The 17,754-nt window shown below is 40.7% G+C and overlaps 1 protein-coding gene across 2 annotated transcripts in view; it reads left to right on the forward strand.

Moving 5' to 3' along the window:
* The window catches only part of whrnb (whirlin b), a 77,354-nt gene that overhangs the window by 26,052 nt on the left and 33,548 nt on the right, over nucleotides 1-17,754 (forward strand). For both annotated transcript variants that reach the window (XM_087171646.1, XM_023397640.2), the window contains exon 2: nucleotides 10,180-10,356. In XM_087171646.1, the coding sequence (XP_087027772.1) occupies nucleotides 10,180-10,356 (177 nt within the window). The remainder of the gene's footprint in view (nucleotides 1-10,179; nucleotides 10,357-17,754) is intronic.

Here is a 17,754-nt window from a genome sequence, read left to right on the forward strand (position 1 = left end):
GCAGCAGCAGCAGCAGCAGCAGTAGTAGCAGTAGCAGCAGCAGTAGCAGCAGTAGCAGCACTAGCAGTAGCAGTAGCAGCAGCAGCAGCAGCAGCAGCAGCAGCAGCAGCAGCAGCAGCAGCAGCAGCAGTAGCAGCAGCAGCAGCAGCAGCAGCAGCAGCAGCAGCACTAGCAGCAGTAGCAGCAGCAGCAGCAGCAGTAGCAGCAGCAGCAGCAGCTCCTGCCCCTCTGGGCTGCACTTATATGAAAACTGCACAATTTGCTTAACATTTCATAAAAATATTCAGAAAGCAAACAGGCAATTTATGATGAGTGATTCTTTTTCTTTTTAAGAATAAAAGTGCAATGATGATGCTCCTGAATGGGTATGATAATCAAAACATACCTTCACACCTCACCTCTCACCTCAGCAGTTTCTTTCCCTCTCTGAGGACGGGTCTTCCATGTGTCTTGTCCTCTCTTTAAAGCACCCCTCTTCACAATGAAATCTTTCATACACATCTGTAATTACAAATATAAAAGAAAACAAACAGAACCGACTGTCACACTGGGCTGAACGAACAGAAACACAGATTAATATAATTATATTAAAACAGATATAACTTCATAGATAACTAGCTTATACAAGTATAATGTTTTAGCAGTTAGCATTTAAAATTAGCATTCCATGTGTTAGCTAACATTTGCAAATAGTTACAAAAAAAAAAGAAAAAGATAGTTACACACTTGTGTTGTCTGGCTTCTAATAATGAACGTACCACCAAGAAGAAGTATTTCTGCCTACAGTATTATGGTCTGTCCTTCGACTTGCTGACAAGCGTCTATATACAGCAGCCCTCTTCACTGTTGGAGGGAGCTGACCTGGTGTTCTGTTCTTCTGCGTTCTCTTCTTCATTTATCTGTTAAACAGAACTAATGTCAGAAATGGACAGTAAACTGTGGTGGAGCTGAAGAAAGGACGTCCCCCAGGAGTTCAGAGACACGTGTCTCATGGTGTTTTCAGACAGGATGTGATTTGCAGTGCACTGTGCTTGCCACTCTGGTCAGCGTGCAGTTAAGGGGAGTCGCGGAGGACAGAGCAAACAGAGGTTTCTAACTTGACACGTCACTACGACGCAGGAAGCTCCCGCTGTGTTTAGAGTCTATCGTTACCAGCAACAGAAAGGTGTCTTCTTAGCAGTCACTGATGATAAGACAAAGGGGAGCAGCAGGGAAGAGGGTGTGGTCGTCCTCAGGTGCAGAGAGCAGCTTGAGGTATTTAAGCTTGTGAAGGAACTCTGTTTCATCAGAGACTGGTTTCAGATCTACTTTCCACTTCCCTTCTGTGCCTGGCTGGAAGCCTTGTGTAATTTATTGTTTAGTTCATCGTTTTTAACCACATCATTGATTTTGACTTCATGCGTGATAGGATTGGATTGATTTCATTGGTCCAATCTGTCTGTTTAATGGTTTGCAATTCTAAATGTTTTGCGTCTACCGGCACAAATTTTTTTTTTATTCCCAGAATCTTCTACTCCACTTCTTTCCTCTATTTTCTGCCACCACAATGCACTTGCAACTGCAGTGATGTGAGCGTGATCATTTCAGCACTGTGAAGGTTTTGTGACTCACCTCCACTCCTTCACTGGCTCAACTGTGGAAGCCTGACAATCTCCAATCAAACCCTCCAATCAGAAGTTTTTCTCTCATGAAGATATTCCGTCCTTGAGCTCCTTTCCTCACCACCACCACCAGTGTCTGGACTCTGGGGGTAGTTTCCTTCCTTTTGGAAGCACCTTATTCGTTCCATGGCGATCTACTTCCTGCCAGGGTCTAAGCAACAAAATCTGCTCCTCCTGTTCGGATTTGATTTGGGGACTCTTATGTCTTGGTCAGTAGTGTTCTCCAGTCTCTCTGGGCTGTGGGTGACAAGCGGGCTACAATTTTCTTTAACTGTCTTCTACAGTCACCATCACTGCAGCAGGAGAGTTGACTCACCTCTATTCTGCTCTCTTAGCAGGACATGTGTAACTCATAGACAATGGCAGGTGAGGACCAAAAGTGCTCCACACTAAAGAGGTTGTTAATAACCAACTTCAATGTTACACCTTCAAATGTATATGAAATAATGAAGTACTGCAACTGATAACAAAATATATAATAAACTCAATGAGGTAAAATTTATTAATAATATAATAAATTCAAATAATATTGCACCACTTAATATACAACACAATTTAATGTGGTAAACTTATAATTAAAATGATCCGAATTTGCACAATAATTAAGGTTATACTACCATAAAGCTGGGGGTTCATACTCTTACATAGTCCTGAACCTCCTCCTAGATATGAATCTGAGCATTTTCAACATGCAATGGCTGCAGCTCCTCAGCAGCCTGTACCGGGAATGAAAGGCCACCATCCTTGAATGAAGCTTGCAAAGTTTCAGGTGGTTAACATGTCCCCAAATTCCAGCGCAGTGTCTGCCTCAGAGTAACCTGGCAGCCAATGGTATTATGGCCGGATTTCACTAACCACTATAAACGATGGTACATTGGCACAAAAACTGATAAGCAGTTGCCATCCAGCCTCCAGCAGAGTTAGCTACTGTATACATTCTGTAATAGAACAAAAACATTGGAAAGATCTTTACTTTTGTTCTATGCTTTACCAGAGCTTTGTGTCGGTATTACCAAGAAATACTGGAACCATCTTGGCGTTCTTCATATTTATGCTCCATTGATAATGCAGAGAGGAGACTGGAGAAATGTGTAATGGAGTTGAGAAGTTGTATGGCAGGGGAAATATGACATTTAATGTAAATTAACTTGATGACAATCATTTCATTTGAACCATTTATTGGAGAGACATCACAAAGAAAGAAGACAAGTACATGAAGAATGCCAAAGACACTGTCGAACAACTGTCCTCTAATATGCATAACAGGAAGCAAGATAGAGCTAAATCATCGACATCAACAGAATGTTGTGGTTTTTTGGTCGTCCTCGTCCCGTCCCTGTACGGAATATGCTTATATGTAATAATATATAATGCAATAGCCATGTGTTACCATTTTCTTGTGGCATTCATCGCTGTTGTAATACACAAGTGGATTGTGTTTTAGTCATGGAGCTTTGCAGGTCTGGAAGAGTCTGACCTGTAAATTCTTCCAGGTATATTCATGAGGTGACAGAGTCCAACACTATTCATGCACAGTCTTTCACAGGAAAATGACTGATGACTGACTATAAAGAGAAAATGTATGTCATTGCCAAATAGTATTCAAAGGAAGAGACATGCATGATAGCAGTTCTATGAAAAATAAACTTAAGCACCATGTGGCGCTGAATTACACACAGTTAGGATTTATATGCACGTTGTCCCCTCTCTTGGTTTATTTAGTCTGTCTTCTCTTCCTCTTGTGCCAGTTTGACTTTGTTCCTAAAGTGACAAGAGTTCCATCCGTTTCCAGTCTGTTTTCCTGCTTTGTGACTTCAGCTCAGTTGTTTGACCTTGCTTCAGCTGATTCCTTTGGATTGTTGTTCCTGTGTTTGTTTGCTCTCTCGAGTAACAACCCTTTTTGCAGACTAATGAGACTTTTGAAACCTATTTTTGTGTCTGAGTCGTGCATTTGAATCTCTGCCTCGTGGTTCTGGCCTAGTTTTTGTTATCAAACATGACTTTTTTAGGTGAGGACAAAAAAAAAAAAAAAAGAAACTTTTTTGAGCCATATATTTACTGATGTAGTTTGATGTAGTAGTCCCGTGCTGAACAAATACATTTACAGAAACTAAAAGACTTTTGGCCTCACAGCTCCTCAGCATCTGTTTTTTCATTTGGTTATGCCAAATTAAAAAGGGCGAATTTTAATTAAGCAATAACTGCTTCATTCTACATGTGTGTGGAAAAATAAGATTACCTAATGACATCAATCCCATCAGGCCTTCAGCAGCTCTGCCTCACATTGCTCCATGGAGGAAGAGGAGGAGGAAGTATTTCAGTGGGTGAGGGTATCCTTTGCTGTCAGTTTGATAAGGCCAACATCATGTGACTGCTCGTTACAGAACAAACCTTGTTGACTGCTCAGCTCCTTTGGCTGCTTTCCCTATCAAAACTCCACTGCTGGATGCTACTGTTGTCAAGTGTCCTTGAACACAGCTCTCCATTTTTCAAAGTGCATATTCTAGATAACAGGCATCAGTGCGCGGGAGAGGCCGACGGGAATCAGCCCCCTGATGTGGAGGAGCAGGGCTAAATGCAGAAGCTTACTTTAATACGTACATGCACATTTATGTACGCGGGAATGTGTGTTTGTTTGTTTGAGAGAGAGACGGAGAGAGAGAAACTGCAAAGGAAAGAGAGGGAGAGAGAGAGAGAGAGAGAGAGAATCAGGTGCAGTAACTGTGATAAATGAACAAGTAAAGGAAAGCAGCTGGCTCAGGAGATTTGAAGTGACAGTCAATTTAACTCAATATACTTCCTCCATACACACACACATACACACACACACACACACGCACACACACATACACACGAACACACAAACCCATGCACACACACACACACGCGCACGTTGGTGTTACTATAGTTGTGAGGACACTCACTGAAATAATGCATTCTCTAACCCCTGATCCTAATTCAAGCGCTTTCTCCACACACACACACACACACACACACACACACACACACAAAAGCACATGAACACAACATTACACAACCTTTGTTTACCTCTGTATGTGTTTACAGTCAGAGAGGATACAGCTGTCAGCTGTCAGAGCCTGTGTTACTCTGTACTGCTGCTTCACTGGTCGACTTCTCTACACACACACACACACACACACACACACACACACACACGCACACACACACACTCTTCTCTGCTCAGGGCCGTACGTCCATCTCCAGAAAAAGCCGAGAATAAACCTGCAGAGACTTCAGTAGAAGTGATGGTTTGAGGGTGAAGTAGCGGTTCAGTCACAGTGAAGGGCCCTCAGAGTGGCCCCTGTAGACTGGGGGACTAGCGCTGATGTCTGCATTGGCCTCTTGTCCTGCACATCACCTCCTCTCCTTCGGCATAAAAATAAACCCATCCATCACCTTTATCATAGCAACACTTCCCTCACATCCTCTCCACATCCACCTACCCATCCTGCTCCATGCAAGACCCACTGAGAGCTCCTCGTCCACCCACTCCATCCCGGCTGGAGCACCGTGGGGATTCATATATAGCCCAAATTGCTCTTGAGTGTCACTGGTTTCTGCCGGTTATGGGGCTGATCTTTGCCTCTTTCTATCTCTGAATGGCTCTGAGCCTGCAGAAATGCTGGGCCCAGAATAGAAAGCAGCTACTTCTGCCTCAACCTCTAATTTACTCTTGTGATACAACGCTGAACAAAGTGAATGGACCGGAGGACACTTTCTTTGTCACGCAGCATTTGCTGTCTGTTATTTGTTAGTTAAGCTCTAGTTGCAGACTACCATCGCCAACCCTCCAGTTTATCTGGGTCGCTCTTTTTATCTGAGTGTGTTGAGGAGCCTGTTACTTTACATTTTTATCAGGGCTATAATTGGGTAGAGGAGACACTGTAATGGTGGGTACGTCCTTTAATGGCTTGTTTGTCTTTACTGTGTGATGTCAGAGGTAATGATGGGAAATCGAATCCAATGCTTCAGATCTCTGTCTTAGAGGACACATATGAGGAAGCTGAAGTAAACAATTGATAATGGGTTATAATGAATATAATGACTGATAATGAGTCAGCACATAATTAGCAGCATTTTGTTCCTGCTGCTTTTGCCACTGCATTGTAAAATCGCAGAGGGGCTAATAAATGATATGAGGGTCTTCACCTCTCTGACCTCACTGTACAGCTACTGTACTGACGATAATAATGACATGACCATAGCAATAAATGCTTTATCACTCTGTTTCTCAGATCTTTGCTAAAGTGAAATAAAATGCTGTAGAAACACATTTCCAAACTGAAAAATCCAACAATCACACCCACTTTACGCACTTACTACGATTTATCAGTTGCAGGTGACACAGAGAAAAGGATTTTAATTTCTGCTACTACTTCTGTCACTGTTCAGAGGCAGTGTGGTTTTTAAATGAATGAATGAATGAATGAATGAATGATTCAAGTGCTACTATTTATTACCAGCAGCAGAGTCACCAGTAAGTGGCTGGGGTGGATGGTGGGTGTACAAAGTGAGAGAGAGAGACCGGGGTTAACATCCAGAATCTGTGGTTCGGTTAAACACACGCTCTAGGGGTCTCATGGGAGTTGTTGTCTTCACCACCTTCACTGTAAGCTCCTCCCGATTTGCATTCCTTCAGTGTCAGTGGTTCAGGAAATCAATCAGACCCAGTGATTCTAACTCTAAGTTAAAAACACTGAATGAATCAGTTTGACATTTAAAGTCAGTGTTTGAGCGACGCTGTACGGAGGACAGAGACTCAGGGAAGAGCTGGAGCTGAGATTGATGCTAACCTTTGTTTGGATTGTTTCTCTGATAACTTATGAAGCAGACGTTCAGCAGGTTTTTACCAGCAGCTGAATTATCCACAGAGGTGTCCTCCTCTCCATAACACACACACCAGGGATTAAAACCAGTGGACACACTGAATAAAGCAGTTTGACTTTAAAACTCAGAGATTCACTGATGCTCTTCAGTGACACAGGACAGGACGTCTCCAGCAGCTGGGAGCTGAGCTGTCTAACATTTCCTCAGCTTGTTTCTCTGATAACTTCAGATCCAGACGTCCGACGACTAAAATCCTTCATCTGCTTCAAATATAGAGCTGAAAACCACCAAGGTGTCAAAAGTGTATGTGACTTAAAACTCAATAAAAGTCAATGTTGAGCTTCTGTCCTGTCAGACAAACACTCTGTGGTTGGAGAATTGATGGAAACATTTGTGAAAATGTAAGAACACAACTCAAGAACACATAGAACAAAGATTTAGTTGTTTTTAGACATTTTAATGTGGAAAAGATTTCAGATTTCAGATTATAACTTTAAGGCAAGACTTTGTGTCTGAAGTCACTTTGGACTTGTTTTTGTATTAAACCAGACCAGGATCTTTCTAACCTGAACTAAATGCTGTGAGAGCCTAAATATAACTGTCCTGATCTGCCCCTGAAATGACTCTTTGGATGAGACTGTAATATGTGCAATATACAATATATAATATATAATATATAATATATAGGTCGTCTGTGTAGCGGGTTATTATGACTCATAGTTAACTTTTGTTGCCAGGCAACATCTAGTGGCCACAGTAATTATGATGGGCGCAAAGGAAAAAGTGTGGTGACGTAGTATAAAGAGACAAAGTCCACGACAGGAGGAGGTTGTGGTGGATGGATGAATATGACACAGGGGAGCGGTGTTCCATTCCTGATTACCTGAGTTTGGATCACCTGAGTTTAGTTTCCTGCTTGTCTGCTTGTAAGTTTTGGACAGCCTCTTTTATTAAGGCACCTTCACAGCATCTACCTGTACCATGTTTTGTCTGGGTTTGGGTCCTGAAGTCCCAAAATCACAACACATAACCATAGAAAAGTTTCATAATTCTGCAGTTACTACATATGGACACTGTACTGTGTAGAGGAGACTTGGTGGCTCTCTGAAGATTTCACTCACATGTACAGTTTCACCATATCTGCGTATTTGCCTTTTGAGGTGATACAGAAATGACTTCATGTGAGCTAGTTTGTTTACAGCACACTGAAGCATTTAGGTCTCTATCAGTATGATTGAGAACTTCCAGGAGGATCCAGTTGTTACGCAACAGTTATTGAAAACGTCTACATTTACTGTTCCAAACAGACAGGACACGATATGTGTGACTTCCTCTTTGAGCATTTCTGATATTTTAAAATGTCTGGTTCTTTGATTAAAAGTCAAAGGAACAGGTTGCTGTGACTGTGTGTTTGGTTTGCACCAGGCTTCAGTATCTGTGCATAGAAGCCTGAGTTTGTTTTAACCAAAGCAAACAGGTTAGGTATGAAACCACTACGCATACTGTTCATAGGCTGCTGTTGCTGCTGCTAGATGTTACAGCTGGTTGTTTTGGTAATCTTAACGTTGCATGCCAAAGCCCAAAATTCTCCAGCTTGTGGTGGGTAGCGGGCGCCAACTTACACAGCGAGAGGGCGAGGTGTCCCTCCGTCAAGTTAGGTTTGAATTGTGTTTATAAAAAAAAAATCCACAAATTAGCTTTACAGACTCTTTAAGCTTCTGTTGCATGTGCTGCTGCAACCTGATAAAACATTGAGCACCTTATTAAAGTTCACTCTGGCTAAATTATGGATGATTTACAACAGTGATTTTTTTCTAGCTGTAATCTGAAGTGTAAAAATGACATAGAGTCATGGCCATTACATAATGTCTCTATGATGGCTGGCTCTCCACCCTGCCACCCTGCTGCAGTTGATTCATAAAGTGGTTGGACATAAAAGCAATCAAACCATCGTAAACATGATTGAATAACTAAACCCATCTGTTAATTATACTAATCACATATAAACAGTCAAGAGCAGCTGTGTGGTTGGTTGAGGTTGATATAATTTGTGTTAACTAATGTGTAATTTGCATTTCAGTGTTCTTGCTTATTTCACATTAAGTCCCTGGTGTCTGAAGACTGTATGAGTCATTCGTCTTCAACACCCAGACCTAAAACCTTCACATCAACACGTGTCTAACCTTCTCTGCCAGTGAGCCCATTTCCATTCATCAACGAGTAGAAATAACTGCCACTGTCTTCTGTCGGACCTGTGACACCCTGCTCTGGGACCATAAAGCCAACTGTTTAATTATCTATAATTACTCCGTCTTAGAGACTGATCACCTGTCACAGCAGCTTTCCTTCATCTGTCCTCATACCTCTCCAAACAGAAATAACTGAGCTGTCACACAAAATGGAGAACTTTTCATGTCCCATCAAAAAGCTGTTGTGCCACTGTAATGGTGACATATCTGGGAGAGCTGCAGGAAGAGCATCATCCATCACAGATATAGTCGGGGAAAAGGCGTAGACCAGACCCAGTTTGCAGCAGAAAGGCAGACTAAAATATCCTCCTGAACAGCACCCAAATATCCTGTATGTACATGCAGGAAGTTGCTGCTCTGCATGCGAGTACATCAATCATACTTGGGTGGAGTGTACAGTGCGCTCAAACTGTGTTAATTTAAGGTTGTAACCTTCAGTTTATTATAGTGCAGCAGATAACTGTAATAATCTGTGGATACAAGAATCAAAATTGGTTTTGTTTATTCCTATGGGGCCATTAAAAATCCCATTAGCCATTTGAAATTTCAAAAGGCTGCCATTTTCCAACATGGCCACCTTTTCCAGCACATAAACACATATTTTAACTCAGAGTTTTACAGATTTCAATGAATTTGCAATTGAATCCTATGTTTTTGACGATGAGGACGTCAAATCCACAACTCTTATTGTCAATTATATTTATAAATTATTTAAATTATTTTCATGCTGACGAGGTTTTTGACCTGTCCCACGCTACAATTGTTCTAATTCAGCAGGTCTTTTAGTTTGTAAAATGTAGGCAAACTGTTCAAATTTTCACTGGTTTCATTTTTTACAGTGTACTAAATTTCACCTTCTACCTTGTTAAAATGTTTGATTTGACACCTCAGATCATTCATATGGGAAAATTGTGGGTGAATTTATTGCAAAAAATGACATTTCCTTGCCAGAAATGTCAGCTATGTTGGGTATGGCGGCCATCTTGAATTTCTGAGTGGCTAATGTGTTTTTATCAAAAGAGTAATATCCAAGAGAGGATTTGTGCCAAGTTTAGAACTTGTATCCACATTTGAAAGATTTCCCCTGAAACATGCAGTTATCTGCTGAGCTATTATCGCTGTTCTAACCCTGAACAGGTTCTTCTTCTGTCTTGTTGGTGTCACTACCCCCTTCTATAGTTCTGACCACACCCAGCATCACTGATGGCTGTAGTGGGTGTGGACAGAAGTGTGCTCACGCCCAACAGTAACGGCAAGGTGTACTGATATTCTGGCATACACCTGTACATAACTGCAGTAAGGTGACACTTTAAATTTGGGGTTCATCTGTAACAGGATTTCAGAGGGTGTTGAGTTGCTCTTCATGAGGTCGTGAGGTCTACTGTATGTACCCATAACCACACCCTCCTCTCCTGATGCAGGTGCTGAAGGGATGCAAGAAACTGGCGATGTCAGTGTGTTCTATGGGTCGCATCCCTGGAGGCTACATTACCAACCACGTGTACAGCTGGGTGGACCCTCAGGGCCGGAGTGTATCTCCACCGCCGGACAGCCAGGAGGGAAACCAGAGGCTAGGGCCCGGCATGGAGGAGAGGACGGTAAGAACGGTTTGTGTCTGTGTGTTTTGTTGTGGCGAGGTAGAAAAAGAAGGTCCAGGTGTAGAAGGTGTGATGCACCGTACAATTCAACACAAATGAAACATTAGAAGAAGAGAGACATAAATGCAGTGTAGACTTTATAAGGGAGTATTTGTCTATGGAAAAAAAAGATACTGCTGCAGGATTTTTGAAATTTAAATCAAAAGAGATTCAAAACAATTTATTATCCGGGATGTTACCAAGGTTTCAGTAATTGTCCTCCCACTCATGTCTGACAATAGTCAGTTCAGGACTGGAATATGGCTCTCTCTAGTCATTGTCATCATGACCTTTGGTGTCGTGAAGTTTTCAAAGACTGAGTCATCCCACAGCAAAGTCACCCACCACAGGCCTGAGACAGGCTGCCCCTCAAGAGAAGATTTACTCAAATTCAGTGATCTGAAAAATACACCTGTTACCATGTTTTCTGGTCAGATAGTTCATCATTAACCATTACACACTGATCTCTTAGTTAAAATATAACTAAAAATAAAATTGCTAAAAATAGCTAATCTTTACAACACAACAGAAATGTTAGAGACTACATTCAAGTGCCTCTATACTTTTGTCACATTTACACTACTGGACATCCCCATCTGTGCAGTTTTTATGTACTTTAGTTAATGTCAATGAAACATTATAGATTTCTTGTTATTTAAACTTTTTTTCCCACTTCAATCCATAACACAGTGAATACATAACACAATAGGGTAAGCGACAGTATAGTTGTTACTGATCATGCTGTGTATCTCCATGTTCTATGTATCTATACTATCAGGTACCCATATACAAATACAAACATGCACACCTATACACATACGTACACAAATGCACCTGTAAACACCTCTGTAGAGGGTGAGAAGATTATTTAAGTATTTAACATGAAATGGTGACATAAAACAAACAAATTATTTATGTATGTATGTGTGTAAGCTTATGTGTGCATATGCAGTATGTATATGTATATGTATAGTTTAGCTTATAGCCAGAGAGTCCACCATAGTTTGTAATTCCATCTAGTAACACAGGTAGAGAGTTATATATATCTGTAAGATACAATATGATATCATCTGTGTATAATGTTTTTCATCTTTTATTGTTAGACTTTTTATCCCCCTATTTTTTCTTATATTATCAGCTAAGGGTTCTATACATAAGGTGAATATTTGTTTCGAAAATGGATCTCCTGGTTTTGTTCCCCTTTTTAAAGTGAAGGTTTTAGAAAGCGTACCATTTACTCTTACTCTTGCATTTGGTTTATAATACATTTATTTTATTAGTTTGAAAAAGGTTTGATAGAATCCAAATTTCTCACAGACTCAGAATATAAAGGGCCATGACACCCAGTCAAAGGCTTTTTTGCGGTCTAACGTCAATATCAACAGTTGATAGATAGTTAGTTGCTTCATTGCTTCATTTTGTTGCATGACATTAAGAGTGTGACGCACATTATCACTTAAAAGACGCCCTTGACAAAGCCTGTTTGGTCTAAGTTAATTGTTTTTGGAAGTATATGTGAGAGTCTATTTGCTATTATTGATGTAAATAACTTTACATTTAAGAAGGATATTGGTCTGTATGATGAACATTTTGGGGGGTCTTTTCCTTGTTTAGGTATAACGGTGATGATTGCTGCATTCCATGTTTCTGGCCATTGTTCTGTTTGTAAAACCTCACAAGATGAGAGAGACTAAGTATCTGAACTCCATATAGAATTCATTAGTGAATCCATCACTTCCCAGACTTCTTCCAGTTTTATCTTTCTGAATGATTTTTAGAATTTCCATCTCGACAACTGGTTTTGCTAGATCATTGTTTTGATTACTTCCTCCAAGTCTGTGATTGGCTGGTATTGTGGCACATTGTAACGCTGCACCATGTTGAGTGAGCACAAAGCAGAGATCTGTGAGAGGACAGCTGACTAAAACTGAGTGACAGTCATGATTATTGTGCCACTATGTGGATAATAGCAAACGGAGAAATACATTTATTGAGCACAGAATAGATTTTTGTTTGCTCTGGGAAATTATTCTTTGCTCAAAAATATTTTCTCTTCAATGTATAATTGTGTGTTTGCAATATGTATTTGTCCATGCTCAGAAAGTCCCACTGCCTGCTCAGAATGAGGCACGAAAATAACCCCATATCCATCCTGGTGGCCTTTAATGTCATGAGGCCACTAAGCAATTGCACATAATTTCTAATTATGGTGCCTATTTTCATTCCGCTGGCTCGCTCCTGTTCACAGAAAATTGAGCAATGGAAGCGATTTAGCAAAAAATCCAATGTGGCGGTGCTGTATGGTTCAGGCTTTTTTGTAGAGCACATTGAGCTTGACTGTTGTGTCAAATTTCAAGTCAATCAGACACATGGTTGAGGGACTGGCCTTTCCAAAATTGCATTTTTGAACCTCAGTTATAGCACCACCATGTGGTTGATTTGGCTCATATTTCTTGGGAAGCACATGCACATCATTTCCAGTTATTAGGCCAAGTTTCGTGTTTGTAACTCATTCCAGCTCACAGCAGTTTGAGCCACAGAAGACAGATAATAAACACAGCCACAGTACAGCAATTTTTGGGTTCTGACCCTTTGGTGCTTATTACTGAAACTGAAATAGTCATTTCTTGCATATTACTGTCAACACTTGCCTCCATATTGTTCATTGTGCATCAATTCCCACAGATCTGAAATATACTTGTGGTGGTGGTGGTGGGGGCGGGGGGTGAATGTTGACACAACATTTGCATTTATTTAATATTCCTCAGTGACATATTCCTTTTACCACACTGGGACCTGCTGCCTCTGCCTCAGCTGTCTCATTACCTATGCCAGCAGCTTCACTGACCATCGACTGGAATTAAGAACTGACTTGAGTGTTCAATATCCACATCTAACATAACACCACGTGTCCCCCTCTTTCCCTCTTTCTGTTAGTTCTGTCTTTGCGCGTTAGCAGAACGAAACAGTACAGGGGAGCGAGTAGAGAATAGTTAACCGATTGTGGATGGCGTCGTTCTGACCATTTAAAAAACATAGAAAGGAAATGTCAAAGTATACCTGGGCTGCCCGTCCAAGTAAAGTCTATAGGTAGGAAACCCTGTTGTGACAAAATTTACCTCTCAATATAAATGAGAGGCAAATGACAATATAGTAAATTAGGTTGCGACACCCGCAGTACATTTTACACTGTCCCCACATCCATCCAATTACATTGTTTCCATTATAACTTACTCATTCATTATATGCATATATATATATCCATTCATCAATCTACCAATGTTAGGCCTACGCAGCAACACACTGAATAAGTAAGAATTAATCTTACTGCTGTGTTTTAAATTCCACAAATCTATGCACTTTATGTTTGAGTAAGCAAGGCCGTTAGGACAGAGGCTACCATTCTCAAAAAAGCCCAGTTCCAAAATAAAAGCCCCATAAAAATATTGTAAAGACACATAGAAATGATTTGTGGTACCCCCGCCCCAAGTTTTGTGATGATTAGACAAACTCATTTGAATCAATGAGTGAGATACTCCATCGTCGTCGTCTTGGCAGTGTCCGACTCCACCTAACTCCCAGCTAATTAAAACATGTACAAAGAGCTGAGACTTCGGTGAATGCTGGTTTGTGGGAAACATACACTCACCCACCTGTCACTCAAAGAGGCCACACCCTCAATTCTATATAACTTGAAGCCTTAATAAAAAGTAAACAGGTGAGTTATATAAACAGTTGTCATGAAGGAGGAAATAAGCTCTAGAGACCAAAACTGTGGGGATTGACTCACTGTTGGAGGCAGACTCTAGTGGTCATTAGAGGAACTGCAGGTTTCAGCACTTCATTGTTGGCTTCATTTTTCAGTCTCAGAGGTTGAGGCTTGGTTTGGAGCTGGTGGTTCCTCTTATTGAGCAATTTCAAAATAGTTTTTTACATTTGATTTGATTGACATTATAATGGAACATCTCCTGTGAGTTTTGTAAGGATTGGACAAACATTTTCTCATTTACAGTCTGATTTGTGTTCTGTCAGGCCCTTTTTTTTTGCATTTGTATAGTGCCCCCATTTTGGTCTATTTATGTGTTGAGCCACGCCCTTTTGAAGTTCATTGATCAATATCTTGAAAACCAAGTTATCACCAAGCTTTATACAGCTTTTGGTAAGCCTGATCCAATAATGATGCACTGACAATTTGGTAGCAATCAGGACTATGCTAAAACTGCTGCCTAAGCATGTGGTGGGATTGCCTAAGAATGCAACTATGCAGATAAATCATCCCTCTAAAAGCTGCTCAGGAGCTGATTTACACCTGTTATATTAAATGTTGGTACAGCAGGATACTTCAGAAAACTGCTTATATTTGCTTCTATTCAGATGAGCTTGGATGACCTGGAGAAGAGCTAATTAAAGGTTGAGGGGAGAAGTGGAGTTTTTGGACAGAGGTCTGAGAAGCTGTCACTGCCATATGCAATATAAATGATTTTTTGGCTTCTTATATGGAGAAGATATTAATCTTTTTCAGTGAGGTGCCAGATATGTCTGTTGAAATACAATATGTCTTATTTTATTACTCGGGTCTATTAGAACTGTTCTCTTGTATGAGAAATGTAGCACTAGCCCTTCATGTCATCTGTGAGGACACTTTTTGAGTGAATCTAGATTTTCACAATTGTTCCAGTTTCCATCAGGATCACTTTGTGATAGTTACAGCACATTGAACAATCATCCAAAACAGAATTTCAACAGTGGCTTTGTTTAATTTTAGCCTGTGCAAAAAATGACACATTGTGAATGGAAAGACTATCTATTATATAAAGCCACACTGATCAATATTTTCTCTATTATCTAATGACTATGTGTAACGTGATGGGACAAAGTCACAGAGAATTCTCACCAAGTCCACATTTCCCCTCAGCTCTGTTAAGCGCTAACTTTTCAAGCCTCATTGGTTTTATGGCCCATAAAATCCAGCGTACACTTCCTTTCCATCACTGACCAGCACACAGGTAAAGTTAGCGACTAGCTGGGGAACGTATAAGAGTTACATATTTCTCTCAGGAGTTGTTGGAGACAAAACCAGAGCTGGTGGTGGAGAGAAAAAACAAGTCCAAATGAATGCTAATGTTGCTGTGTACCTGCTGCATGTGTAGATAGTCAACTCTTTTCTAACTGAGGCGATAATATGTCCGATGTTGTGCTGGTCTCAAGTGCTAGAAAATTGATTAATGCAGCAGGTTAATGTTGTCACAAGTATCGAATTAGGAATCAAGACAAGCTTTTTTCATTCATTTTCCTGTGAACATTAGTAGAGAAACAAGTCTCTTTCTAAACAGACAGGACAACATTGTCAGTCAATGTCTTCAAAAACCATTACAAACAATACTTGAGTGCTCACCTGAGCACTTTTATGATCTGTTACCACTATGTGTGGTTTAGGTGACTATAACTACCTTATAGGGGAAGATGAGGGTGAAGGATGAAGATCAGGGTGAAGGAGGAAGATCATGCTTAAAAGAAACAAACACTGACGGTTTTTAAGAGATGGACTGTGAATGCATATTATATCAGAAAAGTATTGTTCAATCTGTCCTTATAATGACACAGTCTGCAGGTCCACATGTGATTGTCCTTAGTCAACTATCCTCTTAACCTAAACCACACACTATATTAGTGTGTATTATTTCTCACAACATATTGAAAAGTGAATTTTCCTAAAAGCATTCAGTAAAAGCATGAAGAGCAGTATTCAGTGGCTCATGATCAGCGATGCACAGTGTGGTTGTATGAGGCATATAGTTTTGATCATTTGAGGCAGAAGCTTTGACACTTCGGTGTGGTGGTGGCCAATCAAAATCTTCTCCTTTCCATAACAGGCAGTGCACTCAGCACTCTGACCATTCAGTGATGGAAGATAACACTCTAGAGTGGCTCTCCTATAATGAAAATAATGAAAGTCCTCCTGTATTATCAGTTGCAGAATCTCCACAAGAGATGATTAAATAAAATATGCAAAATAATGGCTATAGTAAATGATTACCATAATCAATTGCATGGTAGTTGTGGAAAAAGAAGATCAGGGTCACTCAAGTCTTGAGATAGGTGGAACATAGATCCGTAGGTAAATTGAGAGCTTCACCTTCAGACTCAAGTCCCTCTCCCACCTGTCCACCTGACGATCTTGCATTCCAGCTTCCTCTCACTGGTGAGCAACTTTCAGTACTTAACTTTGCATTAAGGTTCATCGACCAGAACCACATCACCTGCAATCTATGTTTTCATGTCAGCTGGACCAGACTCTAACTGCCCCCAGGCTGTGTTTGCAGGTTCTGTCCATAAGAATCAAACAGAATTGGTGATAACCCTCTGAGCATGCGCTTGACATCCTGCAGAGAGTATATTACTATATACAGTAGTAATACATGAATATTTTGAATGAGATGTCTCACTTAAATGGGATGAGGTTTGGTTCATGTGTTTGTGGCAAATACATATTTGAGAAATATGTGGAGGTGAACAGATACAAGTTTAGATGTTGTACAGCAGCATCAACCACATGAAGTGCACTGTTGAGCAGCAAAGGTCCATTCTGCTGCTACAAAAGTATGTTATCATATAGTAATGACTAATAAAAGCAGCAAAGGAACTGAGTTTTCAGCATGCACTGATAAGCTACTGCAGTTATGCACACTGCAGAAGGAACACTAGACAAACCAAGCAGCAGGTCATCTTGTATATAAGGATGTTATATAGCTAAATCTCTGTTTTTGGTTCACACAGATTAGCAGCTACCATTGCAGTGAACACAGAGTCACACAGAGTCAGCCATCGCCACTACACTTGAATATTTGCATCATGACCGTTTTTGGCAGCAGGGGCTGCAATATAAGTCTACAGAGCTGCTGTAGGGAACTGCAGGGAAGAGGAGGAGTGCTTCCAATACACTGAGCCTTGCCTCTATTACAGCAAATAAACTGCTTTGATTGCATGTATCATTATTACTAAAGGAGGCAGAGGAATAATTAAACATAAGACACTGAGCAGAGAGAGCAATACAGAGGGAGAGAGAGAGAGAACCAGCTCTACATATCAAACAGAGGGAGTTAGACTGAAAAACCTGCCTAATAACAGTCTGTTACGTTGTGAAGTTGAAGTAAATAAAGACTAAACTGTTGTGGAGCTAGATGGAGGCTGTGCTCTGTGTGAGACACTAAATAAGAAAGATAGTCTGTCTCGGGTGGTTGCCTTAGTAGCTCACCTGGCACTTTTAATCCTTAACCTGTGGCAGCCTGGGTTTGAGTCCAGCCTGTGGTCCTTTGCTTAGTGACATCTTATCTCTCTCTCTCTCTCTCTCTCTCTCTC

This window comes from Seriola lalandi, unplaced genomic scaffold (assembly GCF_002814215.2).
Source record: "Seriola lalandi dorsalis isolate HSWRI2012SDOR001 ecotype SW California unplaced genomic scaffold, Sedor1 jcf7180002054883, whole genome shotgun sequence".
Taxonomy (NCBI): domain Eukaryota; kingdom Metazoa; phylum Chordata; class Actinopteri; order Carangiformes; family Carangidae; genus Seriola; species Seriola lalandi.